Source organism: Pundamilia nyererei, unplaced genomic scaffold, assembly GCF_000239375.1.
Source record: "Pundamilia nyererei isolate P.nyererei 1_Seehausen unplaced genomic scaffold, PunNye1.0 scaffold00007, whole genome shotgun sequence".
NCBI classification, from domain to species: domain Eukaryota; kingdom Metazoa; phylum Chordata; class Actinopteri; order Cichliformes; family Cichlidae; genus Pundamilia; species Pundamilia nyererei.
Genome location: NW_005187408.1, coordinates 595,942 through 615,567, shown reverse-complemented (window position 1 = coordinate 615,567; position 19,626 = coordinate 595,942). Strand labels below are relative to the sequence as shown.

Here is a 19,626-nt window from a genome sequence, read left to right as displayed (position 1 = left end):
ATTATTATTATTATTATTATTATTATTATTATGTTTTTTTTATCGTTTATGTTGGTGCAAACAAACACGACCGATGACACTTAAAAGCTATTAAACTATTTTCTCTGCGGAATCACTACTGACGATTTATTGTCCTGTACTCTCCATAATAAACCGAGTCCTGCTTACTTAACGTCGTCGTATCATGTCAACCACTGTATGCACTCAATTGAGTAACCCCAACGCCACTCGGAGCTGTTTTATGATAATTGACGGCCACTAGATGGCGCCACAGGATTATATTAGGTTGTGTTTCAAGTTCAAACTACACCCCTCACAACAAGAGCTTTTTTTTCAAATAGGCATGTACTTTGATTTTCATGCATCCGGAAAAAAATGGTGTCTTCTGTTGGGTGACTAAAATGATCAAGTTTAAGCTTGACAGACTGATTAAGGTTAATCGGAATCAGAATCAGAGACTTTATTGTCATTGTCACAGGTACAACGAAATTAAAAGAAGAAACACAGGTGAACACAGGCACTCAGCGTATTGCTTGTTAGAAATGCGTTTGTAATATTTGCAAACGTTTGTATTCCTCACAATTCGTGCAATTTCATGTAGCCTTTCCTTTAAAGCACCTGTGTTTCTGACTGGCATCGGCTCTGCAGATTTACTTCCTGGAATGCTCCCTGCTCACACATTCTCATTTGGTTTCAATTACCTGCATATTGACTTCAATCCACCAGCCGCGCTTCCTCGCTCTTATCCAAAAGCAAGGTGGCGCTATAACACAAGTTATCTTGTTTAGAGAGCAGCCTTTCTAACGTTGGGCCCGAAACCGTCTCAATTGAAAAATATAAATAGATAAATAAATCACGAATTTTTATGAATATAACCAAGCTTGGAGATCTTCGCCAGTAGGACACATCCAGCAGGAGCTAGAGCGTGGCTGTGGGAAGAATATTTGTTGCAAACTCAGCATTTCTACGAAATTATTTACCAACTTCATAACTTCATAACGTTTGGGGGATAGGAAAAAGTGCTCCTGTCTTTGATCAGCCTTTTTTAAAGAAGAAGAAGACGGAGAAGAAGAAGAAGGAGGAAGTCTTTCTGCCATTTCTAGCAATGAGAGAAGGACGCGTAAAATACGCACCAAGATCTGTCTGTGTATTTAGGTACACTTGATAATAACAATAATGATTATAGCAATACTACTACCACTACTACTACTACAACAACTAATAATAATAGTAATAACAATAATGATAATAATAAAATGTACAAGATGCCTGAGGCGCAGTCGTGGCTATCGCCTTTTAAACACAGCTGGCGGTTGGGGAACATTGCCGGAGGCCCGGTGCTGTGTGCTGCTGGTTGAAACTAAGCCCTTGACCGGCTAGATATTCAAAAGGGACCCCGCTGCAGAACAAGAGTAACCTACTCTCAGACAGCTCTGCTTTAAAACTTCACTCCTCCCTTGCGCAGAGCCCCAAACAATATTTCTGATTCCCCCTCCCCACCTTCCTCTCCTTTGTCCAGGCCTGGTAAGGTCTATATAGCTGCAGGTATTGTGTGTGCAGTTAAAATGTGTTCGCCTTTGAAGTCAAACATGAAGGCTCGTTTAAAATATTAACGCCACAAAAATCTATAGTCTCCGTGTGGAATTTTGCAATTTAGAAAAATACAAAAAACAAAAAACAAAAATGGGGTTAAAGCAAAATTAATTGTATTTTTTCTTCCCCCGTTAAAAGTTTGTCCACCAGCACCAGTGTTACACTTAACACTTATAACACGCTGTCCTTATGTGTGTGACATGATATAGTGAAAGGTAGATCAATGACGCTATCTGCCAGCGAAGTGCCCCCGCGACTACGTCCATAGCAGCCAGTTTGCCTACGTGTGTGTGTGTGATGCGTATTACTTCAAAGAGGAGAAAGGGGTTTTGGACAAAAGATTTGGCCATTGTCACCCACGTCAGCGCACGTGTTGCTCTGCTTTCTGTGTTGCGTGTGTGCGCGTTTCTCATGTGTGCGTCTGTACCACGGGGAGGGGGAGGGGGGGGGGGGGGTTGCTCATTCGCTCTTGGCCCGAGGGGTCTACATAAGTATGTATTAGAAATAAACAGTGGATAAATAAATAATGACTCTCACAATAGTATGGTAGCTTTCTGTGTAATGATGTTGGCAGTTAACCTTCAAGTTTTTTAACTTGACACAGTTTCATTTGCACTGACAATTCATGTTTTCTACCAAGCAAGACAAATCAGAGAAGAAAAGGAACGGAAAGGTTAACAGATATGTCCTTTTTAGTTTTATGCCAGGTGAAGACAAATATAACCTTTATAATTATATATATATTTACATTCGCTTTGTCCCAAGCAGTTTCCCATATTTTCTCATATGGAACCTTTATTACTATTATTATTTTAAAAAGCACATCTTAGTTAATCACACTGTTTGCACGCACAATAAACCAAATTATTATTTGATGAAAAATCATATAAAATCCTCTTTTTGTTGTCAAAACATGAAATGGTCTTGATCTTTAAAAATATACTATTACAGATGTATGTATTTGTTGGGGTGTGTTGTGTCTGCATCAATCACGTTAAATAGCCTAAATAATATCCATACTTTCAGCTCGTCACTTGTGAACGCTGTTGTTTTAAAAACTAATTAACTGTGACAGCTCAGACCTATTCGACACACAGACACAGACAAGCTGTTTCTTTTTTCTTCCCAGGTGCTCGCCACTCTCCGGTCCACACCCGGAGCAGTGCGCATGCGTCGCCAGGTGGCTCCACATATGGCCAGGTGAAGCGATTCCGGCCCAGGTAAAGGTTTACTTTTGCGAACGAAGGCTTAATGAAATAGACGCGCCGTCGGATCGGACCAAAACAAACCGCCAAAGGAAGCAGAGGATAAAGAATGTCAATTATGGGCAAAATGATGGAATGGCAGGTATGTATTGTTTACCTTAAGAAAAAGAAAACGGCTGCAAAAAGGGTGGGAAAAATACATAAAAACAGTCAAAGTATCGACTTGTTGGATGAGGCTGCACGGACGCTATGAAATCCTGTAGTAAAGAGAGGCAGCACAGTTCTGTAGAGGCTCCTGGATTTGATCACACTGGAGATATTTTGGAGTCTTTTGCGGGGAGCTATAGCCTGAAATATGGAATTAACCATATTTTTGTTGTTGTTGTTGTTTTTATTCTGAATGTCTGAAGGTATGGATCGTTTGTTGCAAGGACATCGTGCGCGTTTCAGACACACTGTGAAATCCACATTTGTTTCATCATAAGTTAGACATGTATGGAAACAGACTTGAGGTGCTTTGTTAGAGGTGGAGCGATTAGAAAACACAGCCCGTGCTCGAACCACGTAGTTAGGCTTTCAAGTAGAAAAAACAAAAACAAAGAATAACAATGATATACTTTTCATGTGCTTTGCAGCTGTTCCAATTTTGCATGGCGTGAGCATGTCACAGTGGACTTTCTGTACAGTCTCATTTTAAAAAAACGATCTGGGCTTGACTCAAAAGTATGGCCTCGACTTGTGGATGCGTTGGGGATTTAAGAGAAGACCTGAGATGTTTGATGGAAGAGAAACACTCCAGTTTCAGGCGAGCAGGCCAGGTCTCTTTTACACGGATTGCTGTCGTTGACAGCCGCTCCACGTTCATTAATAACAACTGTTTGTTACAAAAAAAAGAAAAAGAAAAAAAAAGTGGGGGGTGGAGGGGTCTCCGTCCCACCAAAAATACCAAACAGGCTTTTAAAAGGGGGACAACGCCTTAAAGCGCCGTGGACATGTCTGCTGACCCACGACCTGGTGAGGTGAAGGCTCAACCGGCGACAGGACAGAGCCAGGCTCCCCCAGCCGCTCATTCAAATGAAACAAGGCCACGTTGTTGTGTTAATTATTGACACCAGCCCCACCTCCCTCCCCCTTCCTCAACTCCCTCACAAGCCCTGCCAACCTTACAGGTAGCCAGTGGACCTGTAGAGCAGCTTTGAATAACTCACCCTTTTTAACATCACACTGAAAGAATGGCCTCTCGAGGTCTCAATAGGATTAAAATAACACTTTGGGAGGTTTTTTTTTTGGTTTGGTTTTTTTTGCAGACAAAAAAAAATCAGGGTTGGCCCCACGGTGTGTGTGATGGGCTGTTTTTACATCAAATTTAAAGTTATCAAGAGGTGGATAGAAGGGAGTTCAGTTTAGACAAAAAAAGTCACAGAAAAATATATTTGACAATTTGTTAAAAATACACAATTTTTGAAGGATTCTTTAGGATGTGCACTTTTCCATCCTCCCAAATATGAAATCAAAATGATTGTAGAAAGTGTCCCAGGTGCAAGCAGGTCCCCATGCATGACCGTACCCTCCCTTCCTCTCAATAAAAAAAACACACACACACACACACATACCTCATTGAACAGTAGAAATAATAACCGTGTGTAGCATCTTGTTGCTTTTTTAGTCTTCACCTGTAATGCTGTCCATTGGTGTTGTGTGAGCAGATGGGGGGAATCAAACGGCTGTTGATATGCTAATGAGGCCCGGTGCCAGTGTTATTACAGAGCTGATCCAGCCCTTCACTTCCACCATTAGAGGGAGACCTCAGAGCGCAAGACAGACAACCAACCCACAGCTTCAATAAAAGTAGTTTTTCTGAGCGGGGAGCACAATTCACTGAGTGAAAACAAGGCTAAGGCGATACCTATACTCAATATCCACCTCAACAACCCATGAAAATGCTCTGGAAATTAACTGATAACATTAAATATGAAGACTGCGAGGTAAGAGGCTCGTTTTTAATTTACTAAATTTGTTGTTGTTAAATTATTATTATTTTTAAACATTCAGTAATTATTTTATGGCTGCTTTTTAAAATTGTTTTGATCCAGCTGTGAGATTCTTTTGACAGCTGTTAGAGAACATATTTAACTGCAAGATGAATAGACTGCATCTTATGGCTTTTGTTAAGTAATGTAATAATAATAATAATAATAATAATAATAATAATAATAATAATAATAGAAAGCTGCTTTTAATATCGTCTGGCTGCATAAAAATCACAGCATTTTCCAATTTAAAACTTACATTAAAAATAAAATAAATATGACAAAAAAATTATATTGCACGTGAAAACATTAAAGCATTAATATACACTTACCATGCATTAAATTAAAAAAAAAATAGTATTTTAAAGCAGTGTGAGTGCTGGCACTGCCTGGTTCATTTTGCGCTTCAGTTACAAGCTCTTGGACTCTTCAGGTTTTTCTATCACTGCAGAAGCCGTTAAATTCTGCGTGTGCGTGTATGTGTGAAGTGCATACACTGAGTGATTGTTGTTGTTGTGGACACAGACGAAGTTTGGCAGTAATACCGGTGGCTTGTTTAAGGAGTGGAGAAGCCAGTCGGACGTGTTTTCGCCCGCGTCCTGTGAGGATAGAGAAGGACGGGAGCAAGAAAGCAAAAAAGCAGAAAGAAAGAAAGTGGCACCTCCGCGGTCGTGTTAAATGGATTCTTTTAATTTACAGACAAACGGTTCGTTTCCTCCGCTGGTATCGAGGCAAAAACAAGAAATACATAAACAGATAAATAACATTTGCAGTCGCGGTCCAGCCGAGGCCCCAGTAAGTGCTGTTTCGTAATTTTAAAGTGCATGATTAGGCAGGAAGGGGAGTGGAGCTATTTCAAGCCGCGCGCAAAAGTTACAGAGCGCAGGATCCAGCGGCCCTGTCTCACACTGTGGGAATTTTATTTTGCTCCATCTTTCCGGGTCAACGTTAAAGTTAAAGTCGGCGTGACTCTGGGTTTTTTGGAGTCGAGGACGGATCGGTGGATTAATTCGACGGAGACGGGAGAGGCAGAGAGAGAGAGAGAGAGAGAGAGAGAACCATGGAGGACAGCTCGCTGTCGGAGTCTGAGGTGGAAAACAAAGGGACAAGCGGTAGAAATGAGCCGGCTGGAATGCCCATAGCGTCGTCTGCTGGATTTTCACCCAGTTCAGAGGTGCACATTGTTTCCTTCCCTGGCTTCTTCATTCCTGTCTGTGGTCCACCTCCCTTCCCATTCCTGTCTTTCTTTCACTTTTGCGCTTTGGCCTGGGACTCTTTTAAAATGCCCCCCTCCTCCTCCTCCCTCTCTCTCTGATTCGTCAGACGAGGTGAATGTCCCTCTTTTTGTGTGTGCCTCTCTCCGCACACTCTCTCACTCCCTCTTTCTCTCTCACTCCCCCTCTCTCTCTCCCCATCTCTTATTAGATATACTGATTCCTCCTTTCAATGGACGTCATTTAAGCGCAGACTCCTGCCTTGAGTTGCGTCCTCCGCTTCACGCCAGATTTCCGTCTATTCTTTCCTTGTTATTAAGTATTCCTGTGGTATTAATTGTAATGAATGCGTTCTGGTAGGAGTCCGAGAGGGAGACGAAGAAGCGGCTCTTTTTTGGGGCTAATATGAGCTCGAGCGAAGGGACGGTAGCACTGTGATAGAAGCCCGGAGAACAGGGGGGAAAAGAGGGTTTACCAAGAGAAACTTTTCAACCTCGATCGGCCAGCACCGCCGAATATCTGCATTGTTAGAAGCAAATGAAGGGCAGCTGGGATCTAACCGTTTATTTCTGATGGATTATCGTCCTGCTACCGAGGCACATATCTGATCGCCGGGGCCATCGTGATCTTTGCAGGAGAGAAGAGTTTTTTCGGGGGCCTTGTTCTTTTTTTTTCTTTTTTCTTTTTTGGGTTTTGCTGGTTAATTCCTTTTGCTCTTCCCCCCGCCCCTCAAAGACTCCGTGTTTTTGTGAACTGATTACTATAATAATCATTTTTTATTATTATTGAGTCGCACCATAAATCCTTACAGATGTTAGTGCACAGTTTTTCCCCGATGGTAAGTTGCTGGAGTCTCCCACTATCAGATACTTTCTTTCTTTGCTTGTTTGCCTACGAGATTTTCTTCTTCTTTTTTTTTTATACTTTAAGTTTTTTTTCCAAAGCGTGCATGCTTGAAAAATCAGCTGAGCGTCCTGCAAATAACAATTTAAAAAAATGTCAGGACTTTCCTATTTAATGCCGTTTCATTTTCTGGATTTTTTAAAAATTATTATTTATTTTGCTCATGTGCTGTCAGGTTATTTTCAATTCCCAAAACTTTGCGGATGTGTTGTGGGTGTTGTTGTTTTTTTGTTGTTTAAAAAATCCCTTTCCCTCAATTAACTGGAATAATTCAACACAGATTCCACACTTGAGCTAATCGTGTCATCCACTCAGGGGCATATTTGATAATGCCCGCAGAGCATTCACGTGTAAAAATATAGACGGACGTTTCGCTAATTTATGACCGCGTCCTTTCTTTTTCTTTTTCTTTTGAACGTATTCAGGCTAAAACGCTCTTTTCCTTCTTTCCTTACCTGCCAGGATCGTCACGACGGCACCAGCAATGGGACAGCCAGGCTACCTCAGCTGGGCAGCGTGGGCCAGAGTCCCTACACGAGCGCCCCTCCGCTCTCCCACACACCGAACTCGGACTTCCAGCCTCCGTACTTTCCCCCACCCTACCAGCCCATCTACCCGCAGTCTCAGGACCCTTACTCGCACGTCAACGACCCATACTCCCTCAACTCCCTGCACGCCCAACCGCAGCCACAGCACCCGGGCTGGCCGGGCCAGAGGCAGGGTCAGGAGAGCGGCCTGCTGCATCAGCACCGCAGCCTGCCCCACCAGTTGTGCCGGGAGTATCGCAGGGAAGTGCTCCTGCCATCCGGCCACGGCATCGATACGGGATTGTCGGACTCTATCCCTATCCATGGAATACACCAATCTTTAGAAGACGTGCAGGTGAGGCAGCGTTTACCTGGCTTTCTCTTTCTGTGGAATTACTCCATTTAAGAAATGAAAATAGAAAGAAAAAAAATGAAAGAAAGAAAAGGAATAATGCTGTCATTAAGAGTTCGAGCACCACGGGTGCCAACCCGCTATTATCTGTAAGAGTGAGGGTGTGTGTGTATTTTTTATTTAAATAAATAATGAAATTTGTTCTGTCACCCCGCCTTTAAGAAATCAGGTACTAGTCATAGCAGTGCTGTGACTGTATCATGTTTATCGTATTAATATTCGCTGATACAAACACGACTGACACGCAGTAAATTAGGTTCGGGGAGCTCATTATAGCTCTTAAAATATACAAAACAAATAAATGCGTGGATTTTTTTTCAGTATCGTCAAGGTGTTTTAAGACAAAGCAGCACTGATTTGCAATTTATTTCTGTCATGAAATATATTTTAAAAACCATTCATAATGCTGCTCGTCGACACATGGCTTTTGTTCGACATCTGAAAGTAAAAAGGCATGAAATACATGAAAATAATAGATATCTCTATTTTCACGATTCATTTTCTTTCGTGTCGTTTGCTTTTTATTTAATTTCTCTGTTTAAAACAAAATAAAAAAAACGAAGCCGACGCTTATTTGAGAACAATGACATGAGAGTGTACTGCATGCACATTAAGGAGAATTTTACTTTGCTGCACGGAGCTCAGACAGACGTTTTACTGAAGGTCTGTGATGGACGAGCTTTTACATTTGTCAATAAACTCCATTTATAATAAGAACATTACACAAAAAAAATCAGAAACAAACACCAATAATTCGCTAATTAGTTCATAGGCCTTTAATAGGCAGCGCCGCCGTAATTACTATCCAATCTAGATTAGAAGTTTCCTTGTGAGTAGAGCCAATCTGAAGGCGAAATTAGGTCAGGATTATGGGGCGACACAGCTTCGTTATTTAAGTCTGCGTTTTTCATCTAATCAGTGTAACCGGTCGAAAACACCATGGACAATAATAACAGGTATGGGGCCTCGGGAGCCTCCATGTTGGGTGATTCTGGCTGCTAATTGTGTCAGGCTTTGTTCCTGCACCGCATCCTGAGGTGCGTTTACGTACGCAGGACCGAGGCTGACATTATTAGGTTTTTCCTTCTCTTTCCTGCCTTTGTGCTTAAACGTATACTTTTTTTTGCATTTGTGTCATAGCCTGTTGAGGATCAAGGAATTCACATCCCCGACCAGACTGTAATTAAAAAAGGTAAGCAATTTCCTCCGAGATACAGTACCATGCATGTTTCTTCAAGCTGCACACCACTAAGCAACACACACACACACACTCGCATACACGCACAAACGCCATTCACTATTCTGCTCGAGAGAGCTCGATGCAATGCGGTAATGCCTGACTGATCCTAATACGCAGTAGCCTATTTTTCATTACATGGTTTCCAAGTGCGTCAAACTGGCTGCACCTTTTTTTTTTCCTCGCTGATGGAATTTACTGTCAGCGTTTCAGCGCAGCGGGGAGATGAGTAGAGCTGGTGGGCTTTGTAGGCCCGCGTGCTATTGATGGTCAAAGATACAGGCCTCATAGACGATCCTGGCACTTCAGGAAGCCAATAGCTGCAATCACGTAGCGTGGTCAAATCTAAAATGGGAGTTGGTACCGCTGGATGGAGCACAGGCCTGCTGTGTGTAGGATGATAGTCTGTCATTCAGTGAGGGGAATCAAAACTAGGCTTGGGAAAAAAATAAAATCACTTGGCTGGATGTTTAATATGGTGAAATGCAATTGTTTAAATATATATTTAGGCTACTTTGGTGAAGGTTGTTGGATTGTGCTGCTGCTGCTTCAGTCCGTCGTGTTTATTTGCTGTTAAAATTCAGTGAATTGTATTACTTGACACAACACGAGGAAGTCCCATTCTTTTCGTGGCCATGTTTAAAAACGTTTTGTCAGGTCAAATTAGAACTCGCTGGATAAGATATGGAGTGATTTTGCTTCCCCATTTCTTCCCTTCCTTTTTTCGTTTTTTACTTCTTTCTTTCTTTCTTTCTTTTTTTAAAATCTTTTTAACCATTCTTTCTTTTTTAGTCTGTCTATCTGCACATCAACATGATAATTGGCTTCTTATATTAGTAATCTCAAGAGTTCGTTTAACTCCTATTGTCTCTATTAGGCTCCCTTGAGCCATTAATGTCACAAGTGATCTATCCAAAGGCGCACAGTCCCCTTTGTCTCCGGTTACTGCACACCAAAACGGTGTAAAGCCCAGCACTGCTGAGCCCCCCCTCCACATACACACACACACCCCTACCCCACTATCCCCCCCACCCAGTGTGAAATCACACACGGGGTACGGTGTTTTGCTGGATACCCAGGATATGTCAAAATAGGTAGACTTTACAGAATCTCTCGGTTGTTATGGTTGCTTTGTGCGGAGATGCTGTGTAGGGCGCACACATCCTTTTATTTCTCATTGTCTGCTGCATAGTTGTCTACATAATGTCATTGAGTGGTGTTTTTTTAAAGTGATAATAATAATAAAAATAATAAAAAAACAAAAGAGCACAGACGAGCGGAAGTATTCTGGCTTTCAGGCAGGTATATTTGAACGGAAATCAGGTCTCATAGTGCTGATTTTACTGATTCTGCAATATATTATTATTATTATTATTATTATTATTATTATTATTATTATTATTATTATTTGCCAGTCTTACCGAACATGTACACATGTTGTGCTAAACTCCAATTCCGGGGCCTAACCTCCACCCCCCTTCTCATTTAGTTAAGGCTCTGCATTGCATGAAATTCACTGAGCACGGTCTCTCTCTCTCTTTCTCTCTCACCCCGCAATCCCTCCCTCCTTCCTTCTCTCCATCCCGCCACCCCCCTCTCTCTCCCTCTCTTCCTCCCTGGCTATAGGTCCAGTGTCTTTATCCAAGAACAACAACGTCTCCGCAATCCCAGTAAATAAGGACGGTCTTTTCGGAGGGGTGGTTAACCCCAACGAGGTGTTCTGCTCAGTTCCGGGTCGCCTGTCCCTTCTCAGCTCCACATCAAAGTACAAGGTCACGGTGGCAGAGGTGCAGAGACGCCTCTCGCCGCCCGAGTGCCTCAACGCCTCTCTGCTGGGCGGGGTGCTGAGGAGGTGAGTTTGACTGGGAGGCTGAAAAAAAAATCTCCTCTCTCTACTCCCTCTTTACCTGTGGGTTTGTGCGCGTGCGTATGAAACTCGCTCTACTCCAATCATTTCTTTCAGCGAGCGTGCATCTCTCCCTTTCGCTCTTGCTTTCCCATTCTCTCTCTCTCTCTCTCTCCTCTGTACCAAGAATAATTAAAATCGACCAACCATGACACCTAGCTCCTGCATTTAAAGCAGGGGGGTCTGTTAAATTCCATATCAACTTCCCAAGCGTACTGGGTATCTCTCTCTCTTTCTCTCTCTCCCAAATTAATGTAGGCCTAGTCTGTTTCAAGCTCCGCTCTATAGGCCCACTGAAGGCATTACACATGAAAACATTGGTCTCCAGTGAACTGTCTACAGAAGTGCTGCAGACACACAGCCAGTAATAGCGCTGCCTATTAAGTAGGACTTTATTTATTCAGTTTGTACAGTATTTGCTGGTAGAAAAAAAGGCGGAGGGGGCTCCTTTAGTATTATTTATTGTTTGTAGCTATCAGATATGTGGAGGAGGGGGAAGTTCACGTCCGACTTTAAATCACAACCACTGTTAAATTAGCCAAAACATATATACAGTCAATCATTAATAGTTATGCATTAATCATTACCTTTATTTATATATATATATTCAAAGAAAATATTCTTGCTCATATATTAGCCTCCCTTATACAAATTCCTCCACATGAGCAACACTACAATGAGTTTTTCTACTTTGTGTTACTGTCACAGGGCCAAGTCTAAGAACGGAGGAAGAAGCTTAAGGGAGAAGCTGGATAAAATCGGTTTGAATCTACCTGCGGGCAGACGCAAGGCAGCCAACGTAACCTTGTTGACGTCACTAGTCGAAGGTAAGTCGGATACCGTAAATTACGTTCCCACTCTTGTTGCTCCCGCGATACCAGGTGCTTGCAAACTAGGTTTTTTCTCTCCTTTCTCTCTTTCTTTCTTTCTTTCTTTCTTTCTCTGTGTTGGAAATCAGCATATGCGCTCATCCGTGTAATGTGGACCGACTTTGCCTCGCAAGTAATAAAGCATGAAGGATGTGTGTGTGTATGTCTGCGAGTGTGTGTGAGAAGAGAAACACACACGCACACACACACACACACACACACACATATATGTATATATAGTGAGAATGGTGCTGGTAATTCTAGTGGTTTTGCAGCGTTGGCCTTCGCTTTCAGGAGCACACTTGCAGGTCCACGGCTGGCCTAGTTTATACACTGGATTAATTTGTGTTGAAGTCCAGTTAATTATTGAGTGCTGCTTGTTTATTGGGCACCGCTGAGCTGTTTCACCTCATGGATGAGAAGTCGATTGATTTATTAACCCTGCATTGTTTCAAACGTTAATATAGTCTGGATATAACAGTACAGAGCTGATTTTTAATGGTGACTTAATTCTTTCGTTAATAGCTTGCCATGCTTTGGCTTTCGGTGGGATTTTTATTGCATGCAAATGGCGTGGCGCTGACCTATTGGGAGCTATATGTTTTGGGCCTATTACAAAATAAATTAGTCAATTATTGTGCGCAGAAAAGATGCCTTTTGCGCGACTGGATAAATCCATTCTGCTAGCAGAGTTGAACCTTATTATTCAGTGCAGTGGTATTTGGTGTGCTGCTGGTTTCCAAAGGTGAAAGCCTGCGCTGCTTCATTGGTCCCCGTTAATCATTATTGCAGAGGAGCACCGAATGCAATATTCATTGTGTTTCGTAGAAATTTGGTGCTGTATTGTAATGAGCCTGGAGAAATGTTTGATTGTGGGTAATAAGAGGGTGGTGGCACGTGGGGGGTTGGGGTGGTGGATGACAGAGAAGGGTGGGGGGGGGACTGAGACAGCCGGTTATTTATTGAAGGGACAGTGGGTTTTCTGTGCTGTCATTGTTTACGATCCGCTCCATTTTATGGAAAATAGCTTACCGGACTTGAGCTTTGATGCTAATTGGCGCATGCGTTCTTCCGGAGCAGAGGCTTATGGGCAGGAAGGCCCGCAGTAAAAACTCAACTGCTTCAGGAAATTAAAACCAAAGACTTGGAAAAAAAATCCACCAACAAGAGAGGCGAGCTTGGGACGGAATTAAAGCAGAAAGTCTCATAAGTGAAGTTTGCAAAGGCAAAGTGAGATTTAGGTGTAGCCTTTTAAAATTGCTGTGATGTGCTGGACTTTCAATAATGCGCAGGCATTGGTAATCAATGACATGGTGTCGAGCATGACGCTCCGTCTATACTTCACCTCCACTTAAAGGTTCTCCTCCATCTCTTAAGTGTTCCCACGGTGTGACGGAAAGACGGGGTGCACTGACTGCTCGCAGGGCCAGCTTCATTATTATTATTATTATTATTATTATTATTATTATGTCGTCATCAGCAGCAGCATCATCACTGACGCTGTTGGGAACGCACAGGTGCCTTAACCCTGCCGTCTGAACGCACAGACTGGACGCTGTGTTCGGGCAGAGAGTGTGAACTTGTCTATGCTTGATGTAACCATGCTTTATGGGCAAACACATTCAACCTCATTTCTTTTCGTTCTCAGGCGAAGCGGTGCATCTTGCCAGGGATTTCGGTTATGTATGCGAGACCGAGTTTCCAGCCAAGGCAGTAGCTGAATATGTAAACCGTCAGCATTCCGACCCAAACGAACAAGTCCAAAGAAAAAACATGCTGTTGGCCACGAAGTAAGTGCTATTATCACATTTCACCATGTCACACCAAATGCATGCCGCTCTGTGCCAGCACAGAATTTGATCAAAGTGCTGCTTTTTTACGCAGTTTTCACAGGCTGAATAATTTATTTTGCATTATTTTATTTTCTATTTTTTAATTAGAGTACGCTACGTCAGACACGTGACCATGATAAAAAATAAAATAAAATAAATAAACAACGCGTTTGCCTCATACATATCGGGCTAGTGTTACCGAGTAACAATTAATTAATAATTAATTAATTAATAAACTTCTCACGCTTCTCACCTGTTTTAATTATAGACTTAATTCACTTCCTTGTTTTCCTTTATTATTATTATTTAAGCAGGTGCCTCTATATGTTATCATAAATTATAATTACAAGGCTTGCTAAATATACCGCTATTCAATATGGGCCTTTCGCCTCATCCACTCGCGCAGCAGCATTTTGTTTACTGTGAGATTTCAGTGACACTGACACATAGCTGGTTTTCATCCAGCACACTGTTGGTGTTTATGCATTAACTAAAACATGGGAAGTCCTTACAGGGCAAAGAAAAGCAGAGGCAGCATTTAATATTGATGATAGGCTGCTATAATCAAACAGCTGTTTGCCATAACTGCTTATTATAAGCTTTTTTTTAAATGTTAATATACAAGTGGCATGATATGGTGTGTGTATCTGTGTAAATCCACCCTTAATGCTGGTGCCCCCCTAAAAGGAATATATGTATTTAATACTTTAATGTCATATATTGCTAAATCGTTGGTTTTAAATGATGAAAATAAAAGGATGAAAGCAGGAATTTCTTTTTTTTCTTCATTTCTTCTTTCTTTGTCTTTCCTGTTTGATAATCAGCGACTAAAGTTCAGAGTTGACGCTGCAAAAAAAGAAAAAAGAAAAAAAGAAGAAGTTCATTATATTAGCAGATCTTTCCTTGTGTAGTTGGCTCGTGGATTATGATTTTTAAAAATGATTATTTATATTTTAAAGTAAAATATTGCAGCTAAGAGATTAACTGTCACCTGTTTGTAGCTCCAGGACATTTTCTTTCCCCAAATGTTATTTTTGGAAACGAAGCGAAGGAAACACGGGCTCACACAACAAATTTTTCCACGCAGATATGAGAATGTGATGAAATAAGTTTCTCTTTTAAGCTCCAGCCGGATACTTTTGACTCGCTTTAAGCAAGTTTAGGATTTACAACCCAGCACTCCCGCGGGGGCATTTCGTTTTGCACTGTGTCCATTTGAATTTAGCCTCTTTTTCTTGTATTATTGAAACATTAAATTTGCATGCAGGGATTTTTTGTCTCGGTCATTAACACCTCCTGTCTCTCTGATTTTAGGCAAGTCTGCAAAGAGTTCACAGACCTGCTGTCCCAGGACCGCTCGCCGTTGGGAAACTCGCGGCCACAGCCCATTCTTGAACCGGGAATTCAAAGCTGTTTGACCCACTTCAGTCTAATTTCGCACGGTTTCGGAACCCCTGCACTGTGCGCGGCCATCACGGCCCTGCAGAACTATTTGACCGAGGCTATCAAAGCCATGGACAAAATGTACCTCAACAACAACCCCAACAGTCACTCAGATAACGGCACTAAAGGCGGAGACAAAGACGAGAAGCACAGAAAGTGATCTTTTTTTTTCTCTCTCTCTCTCTCCATCCCATCTTCACCGAGGGCCAAACCGGCCCCCCCACGCAGGGGCCCTTCTTCTGCACCGACCCCACACCCTTCCGCCCCGGCGCCCCTCTGCCCCCAACCATCCAATATAAATATTATAAATACCTTATAAATATTATTGATAAAGTTAAACGTGCCACTTCCTGATCTTGCGCGGTTTTACATGTTTTTTGTTTTTGTTTTGTTTTGTTTTTACATCCCACTTTGGATTGAGGAGCAGGGGGAGGGAAAAAAAAAAAAGAAAAGTCGCAAGAATCTTCTTCCATCACCTGAACCATATGAAATGTTATTTAAAAAATAAAAAAAGAAAGAAAAGAGGAGAAAAAAGCTGCAGAGGAACAGCTCCAGGGCGAGGAAAAGCTGTATTGCCTCACCCAGAGGACTTTTTATGTACTCCCCTTATTTTTTATGAGCTGCAACGGATGGACTGAAATCCAGCGACCCCTCTATATCTCAATTTTACGATTGTGACAAAGAAAAAAAGAAGAAGAAGCTAAAAGAGGACGAATTCTTATCAGTATTGTGAATAGTAAACTTGAAAAACAACGAGAAATCCCACAGATCTCCATGCCATGACTTCAGTTGTAGACTCTGTCTCTCTCTCTCTCACTCTCTCTCTCTCTCTCTGTCCAAGCGACCAACTTGAACTTTTTTGAATTTCAACACGATTCACGGTTATATAAGGGAATCAGTGTTCATGTATGTATATATTTATTTATGTGTAATTTAATGGGAATTGTAAATATGGTGCGTCTGTTGAAACTTCTTTTTTTTTATTTATCTGGTGCCTCCTGTTTTAGTGGGTTTGAATATTCGGTTAGTTCTTCATGTGATTTTATGGTTCTTAGAAAAACAGAAGTTTGGGGTAATTTTTCATTTCTCTGGGATATTTCAACTCAGCCCTCTTGTAGCATGTTGAGGCGACATTGAAGCAAGTGAACAAATTTAATAGAAATAAACTTCCAATTTTCTCTCTATATATCATTCTTATTCAGTTTTTTTCTTTAAATTTTATTTCAGACAGAGCATAAGTGAGCCCCCACCCCCACCACCCCCGAGGAGAAATGTTCTTGTGTGTGTGTGTGTGCGTGTGTGTTTCTATTTTTCGTTTTTATACGAGCTTTTATGTGTTGTGCCAATCAGAAATACGTTCCCACCTCTTGTTCTCTCCTTGAAGCAGCATAAAAGCAATAAATGGAATATTGTCTTTTTTTCAATGTTCGAAGACATTCAAAAACATTTTTTTTGGGGACCACCTGATATCTTGTTATGTCCGATAATGTCCGAAAATTGGAGGCGGTTTTAGCTGTATTGTATAGACCTGTGCTGGCAATAGTTCCTATGCCTGTCAATGTATTATAGTCCTTTGTTGCCCAGAAAAAAATAAATATTTGATACGCTTCATCTCGATTTTATTAATATCTTTTAATTTTTTATTCACTGCTTGATATACCCGGGTGTTTTTTTTTCTTCTTCACGATTTTTTTGTCTTGGTATTTTCCCCCCTATTCTGAACGGCTACAGTAATTGAGTTTAAGTCTCCCCTGACGATTGCTCCTTGCAATAAGCAGCTGAACTCACTGTTTCCCTCAAGTATAATAAAAAAAATTCTTACTTTAAACTCCCTAGTTCAGAGCACAGGATCTTATGCAGGCCAAATGGCTCACAACAATGGATATATTCGCGTTTGAAGTGTGCAGCGCCACCCCTCCAGCTAAAACCCTCTGAGATGTATATAGGCCTGGTGTGCAATGTTTTGTTGTTATAGGCTATATTTGGCTCTTCTTCGTTGATTCTGTGCCGGATCTTTATTCAAAGACACGCATCAAATATTTGTTATGTTGTTTCGCCTCTCAGTGTAATCAATGAACAATCAGAGAGCTCAGTGTGGTGGATTTGTATTTATGTTTTTTCACATGTGTCTATTCCGTGGCATAACCGTAACACTTTTTTCACTTTTTAACAACGAGTGTCCAGCTCTAAACTACAATTTCACCTGATTTTGTGACTGTGGTTCTGAAAATGTGGCCATTTTTAAATTTGTATTTATTTATTTCTGTATTTATTTTCGTACTTTGTGATGGCAAATCTGGCGCTAGGCTTCCCCCCCCCCCCTTTTCTTTCTTTTTTTGTGTGTTGTTGTTGCATGAGCTGCGCAGAGCGGCCCATTGCATAACATTTAAGCTGCGTTTGATTGTGTGCTGATGGCCTGGCACCTATAGTTCCGAATCAATCTCGTCTGCGGCGTGAATCAGTCTGGTGATATATGCATTCTCGTATTGTTTCTTGCTTTTCCCCATTTCACTGTCTGGTAACCATGCAGTTTAAAATATTGTAACACTGGGAGATATGGCACCCCACACCCCACCGTTCTCCCGCCCACCCCACCCCCTTCCCCTCCTTCCCCTCTTTCTCTTCTCCCCGGTCTCCTCGGCAGTCGTATTTATTATCTGCATGATTTTCGGGCCTCAGTTTAATTCTGAGGCAGTTGTTTTGCAGGAGGGTGAATGAAGCCTAACTGTACATGTCCTTGGCATAATTGCGATGCACAGTGCTGGAGCAGGTGAAGCGAGGCATTGTCTGTCAGGCCCTGTTTTTGTTGGCTCAGTCCTCAGATTGTGTGTGGGATCCTGTCCTCAGGCACAATAGCTCACTCATAAAGGAGAGAGACTACCCGGCTGCTCCTGCTATGGTGGATGTGAGGTGGTGGTGGTGAGGGGGGGGACTAGCATAAATAGTCACTTTAAGGGGAAAACAATCGTATTAAAACGGCATTCATTGGCATTAGCGAAAAGGAAGCCCCTCGCGTGTGTCATTAATGCTAATGTTATTTAATAAATTTATCGGGGCCGGGCTGAATGAAAACAGGTTTTTTGACGGTGAGACAAACGCATTAGAAATAGTCATATCGGTGACAATGGTGGAAATTTGTGCTCGTTATTAGCAGGAGATGAGGAGGATCGAAAGGCCCGTAATTAGAGCGTGTTTTAAATAGAATCGGGGTGTTAAAGAAACTCGAAATCCCATTGTTTGCCTTTGTTTACACCGATACCGGGCCTGCAATTTGCATGGATACCTTAAAAATACAAAATTGGAATTTTACCCTAATTTGATCTTAAACAGGTAGAACTAGTTTCTCAAATGCCTCACAGCAAAAGTCATTTACAACACACACACACACACAAAATAAAGGGGGGGGGGGGTGAAATTTGAAGAGCCAGTCAGCAGCTGAATTTGGATAATTCAATCCCTAACTGCTGGTTGTCTCAACTAAACCAATTACAGCTGATTCCCGTATAGTAATTAATAAGTGTGAGGCCTGTTGTTATCAAATATATTCTGGGAGAATATGTGAAACAAAATATATTCCAGGGGTTACACTGATAAATTTGTGTGATAGAGCGTGATGGCGTTCAGGGGCGAGAAACAACAACAAAAAAAAATCATACAGTATGTGTCTATGTGGCTCAGTGCAGGGCTGGTATTTATAGTTTGCAGCAGAGATGTAATGAAGGACAAACACAGACAGAGCCAGTCAAACCGCCTCTGTGTGTGTGCGCGCGCACTTTAGCCACTCAAATCTAAGTTTAAAGGCAAAGCAGCAAAATTTAAGCAAATGACACTTATACGGAGGTTTCATTTAGAGGAGAAATTAATGCTTGTGCGCTGATACTCCAAACATATTTATTTTTTCCACGCTAGTCGCCTTCGATTGATCGCCGTCTTTCGGTGTTATAACTTTTCATCTCCAACCAGCTGCACATCACTGCTGCGCTCATCACTCCTGTATAAATGTGTCCCATCCACTCTGCACGCTGGGAGCATTCTTTATTATTATTATTATTATTGTTATTATTTTGTGGTCAGAAAGTATTTAGTTGATACTGCTGAGATCATTGCTGGATGAAGGGACTGTCTATGGCCTAATTACCCCGTAGCGGCATCACTACAGCAGTCTGCACTGTAACGCTTGGAGGCAATGCTTTGGAGCTTGCTTGCCTGCATGGGAAGATATAGGGCAACAGTCTATGAGGCCCAGATTTTCTCTCTGCACTGACAGAAATATTATATAGGTATGACTGGAATTTGATTCAAGTCCAGCTGTGTTCCTGACATTTAAACAGGGGGATCTGAGTATTGATGGAGACGGAATACATATTAGTGTTTTTATTAAGTCATTTATTTATTATTTCGCACTACTTATAGTGCGAAAATACTTATATATAGTGCGAAAATACTTTTATATAT

General features: G+C 41.7%; 1 protein-coding gene across 4 annotated transcripts; it reads left to right on the top strand.

Annotated features, from left to right (window-relative positions):
* Positions 1-2,812: 2,812 nt before the first annotated feature.
* Positions 2,813-16,416, top strand: tfap2a (transcription factor AP-2 alpha). Of its 4 annotated transcripts, none has more exons than XM_005722436.2 (7): positions 2,813-2,940; positions 7,408-7,827; positions 9,025-9,076; positions 10,748-10,973; positions 11,736-11,854; positions 13,545-13,686; positions 15,043-16,416. In XM_005722436.2, the coding sequence occupies exons 1-7, from the start codon at positions 2,908-2,910 to the stop codon at positions 15,329-15,331; spliced, it is 1,281 nt and encodes a 426-aa protein (XP_005722493.1). In that variant the 5' UTR covers positions 2,813-2,907; the 3' UTR covers positions 15,332-16,416. The 4 variants fall into 4 exon arrangements, with proteins under 4 accessions (XP_005722493.1, XP_005722492.1, XP_005722491.1 ...); XM_005722435.2 differs by lacking the exon at positions 2,813-2,940 and adding an exon at positions 4,609-4,783; XM_005722434.2 differs by lacking the exon at positions 2,813-2,940 and adding an exon at positions 5,408-6,002.
* The last annotated feature ends 3,210 nt before the right edge of the window (positions 16,417-19,626 follow it).

Excerpts from the sequence above, each read along its gene's own strand:
- tfap2a (XM_005722434.2), top strand. The coding sequence starts at position 5,889 with ATGGAGGACAGCTCGCTGTCGGAGTCTGAGGTGGAAAACAAAGGGACA. Across the intron at positions 7,828-9,024 it reads AATCTTTAGAAGACGTGCAG|CCTGTTGAGGATCAAGGAAT; the intron begins GTGAGGCAGCGT and ends TTTGTGTCATAG. Across the intron at positions 13,687-15,042 it reads AACATGCTGTTGGCCACGAA|GCAAGTCTGCAAAGAGTTCA; the intron begins GTAAGTGCTATT and ends CTCTGATTTTAG.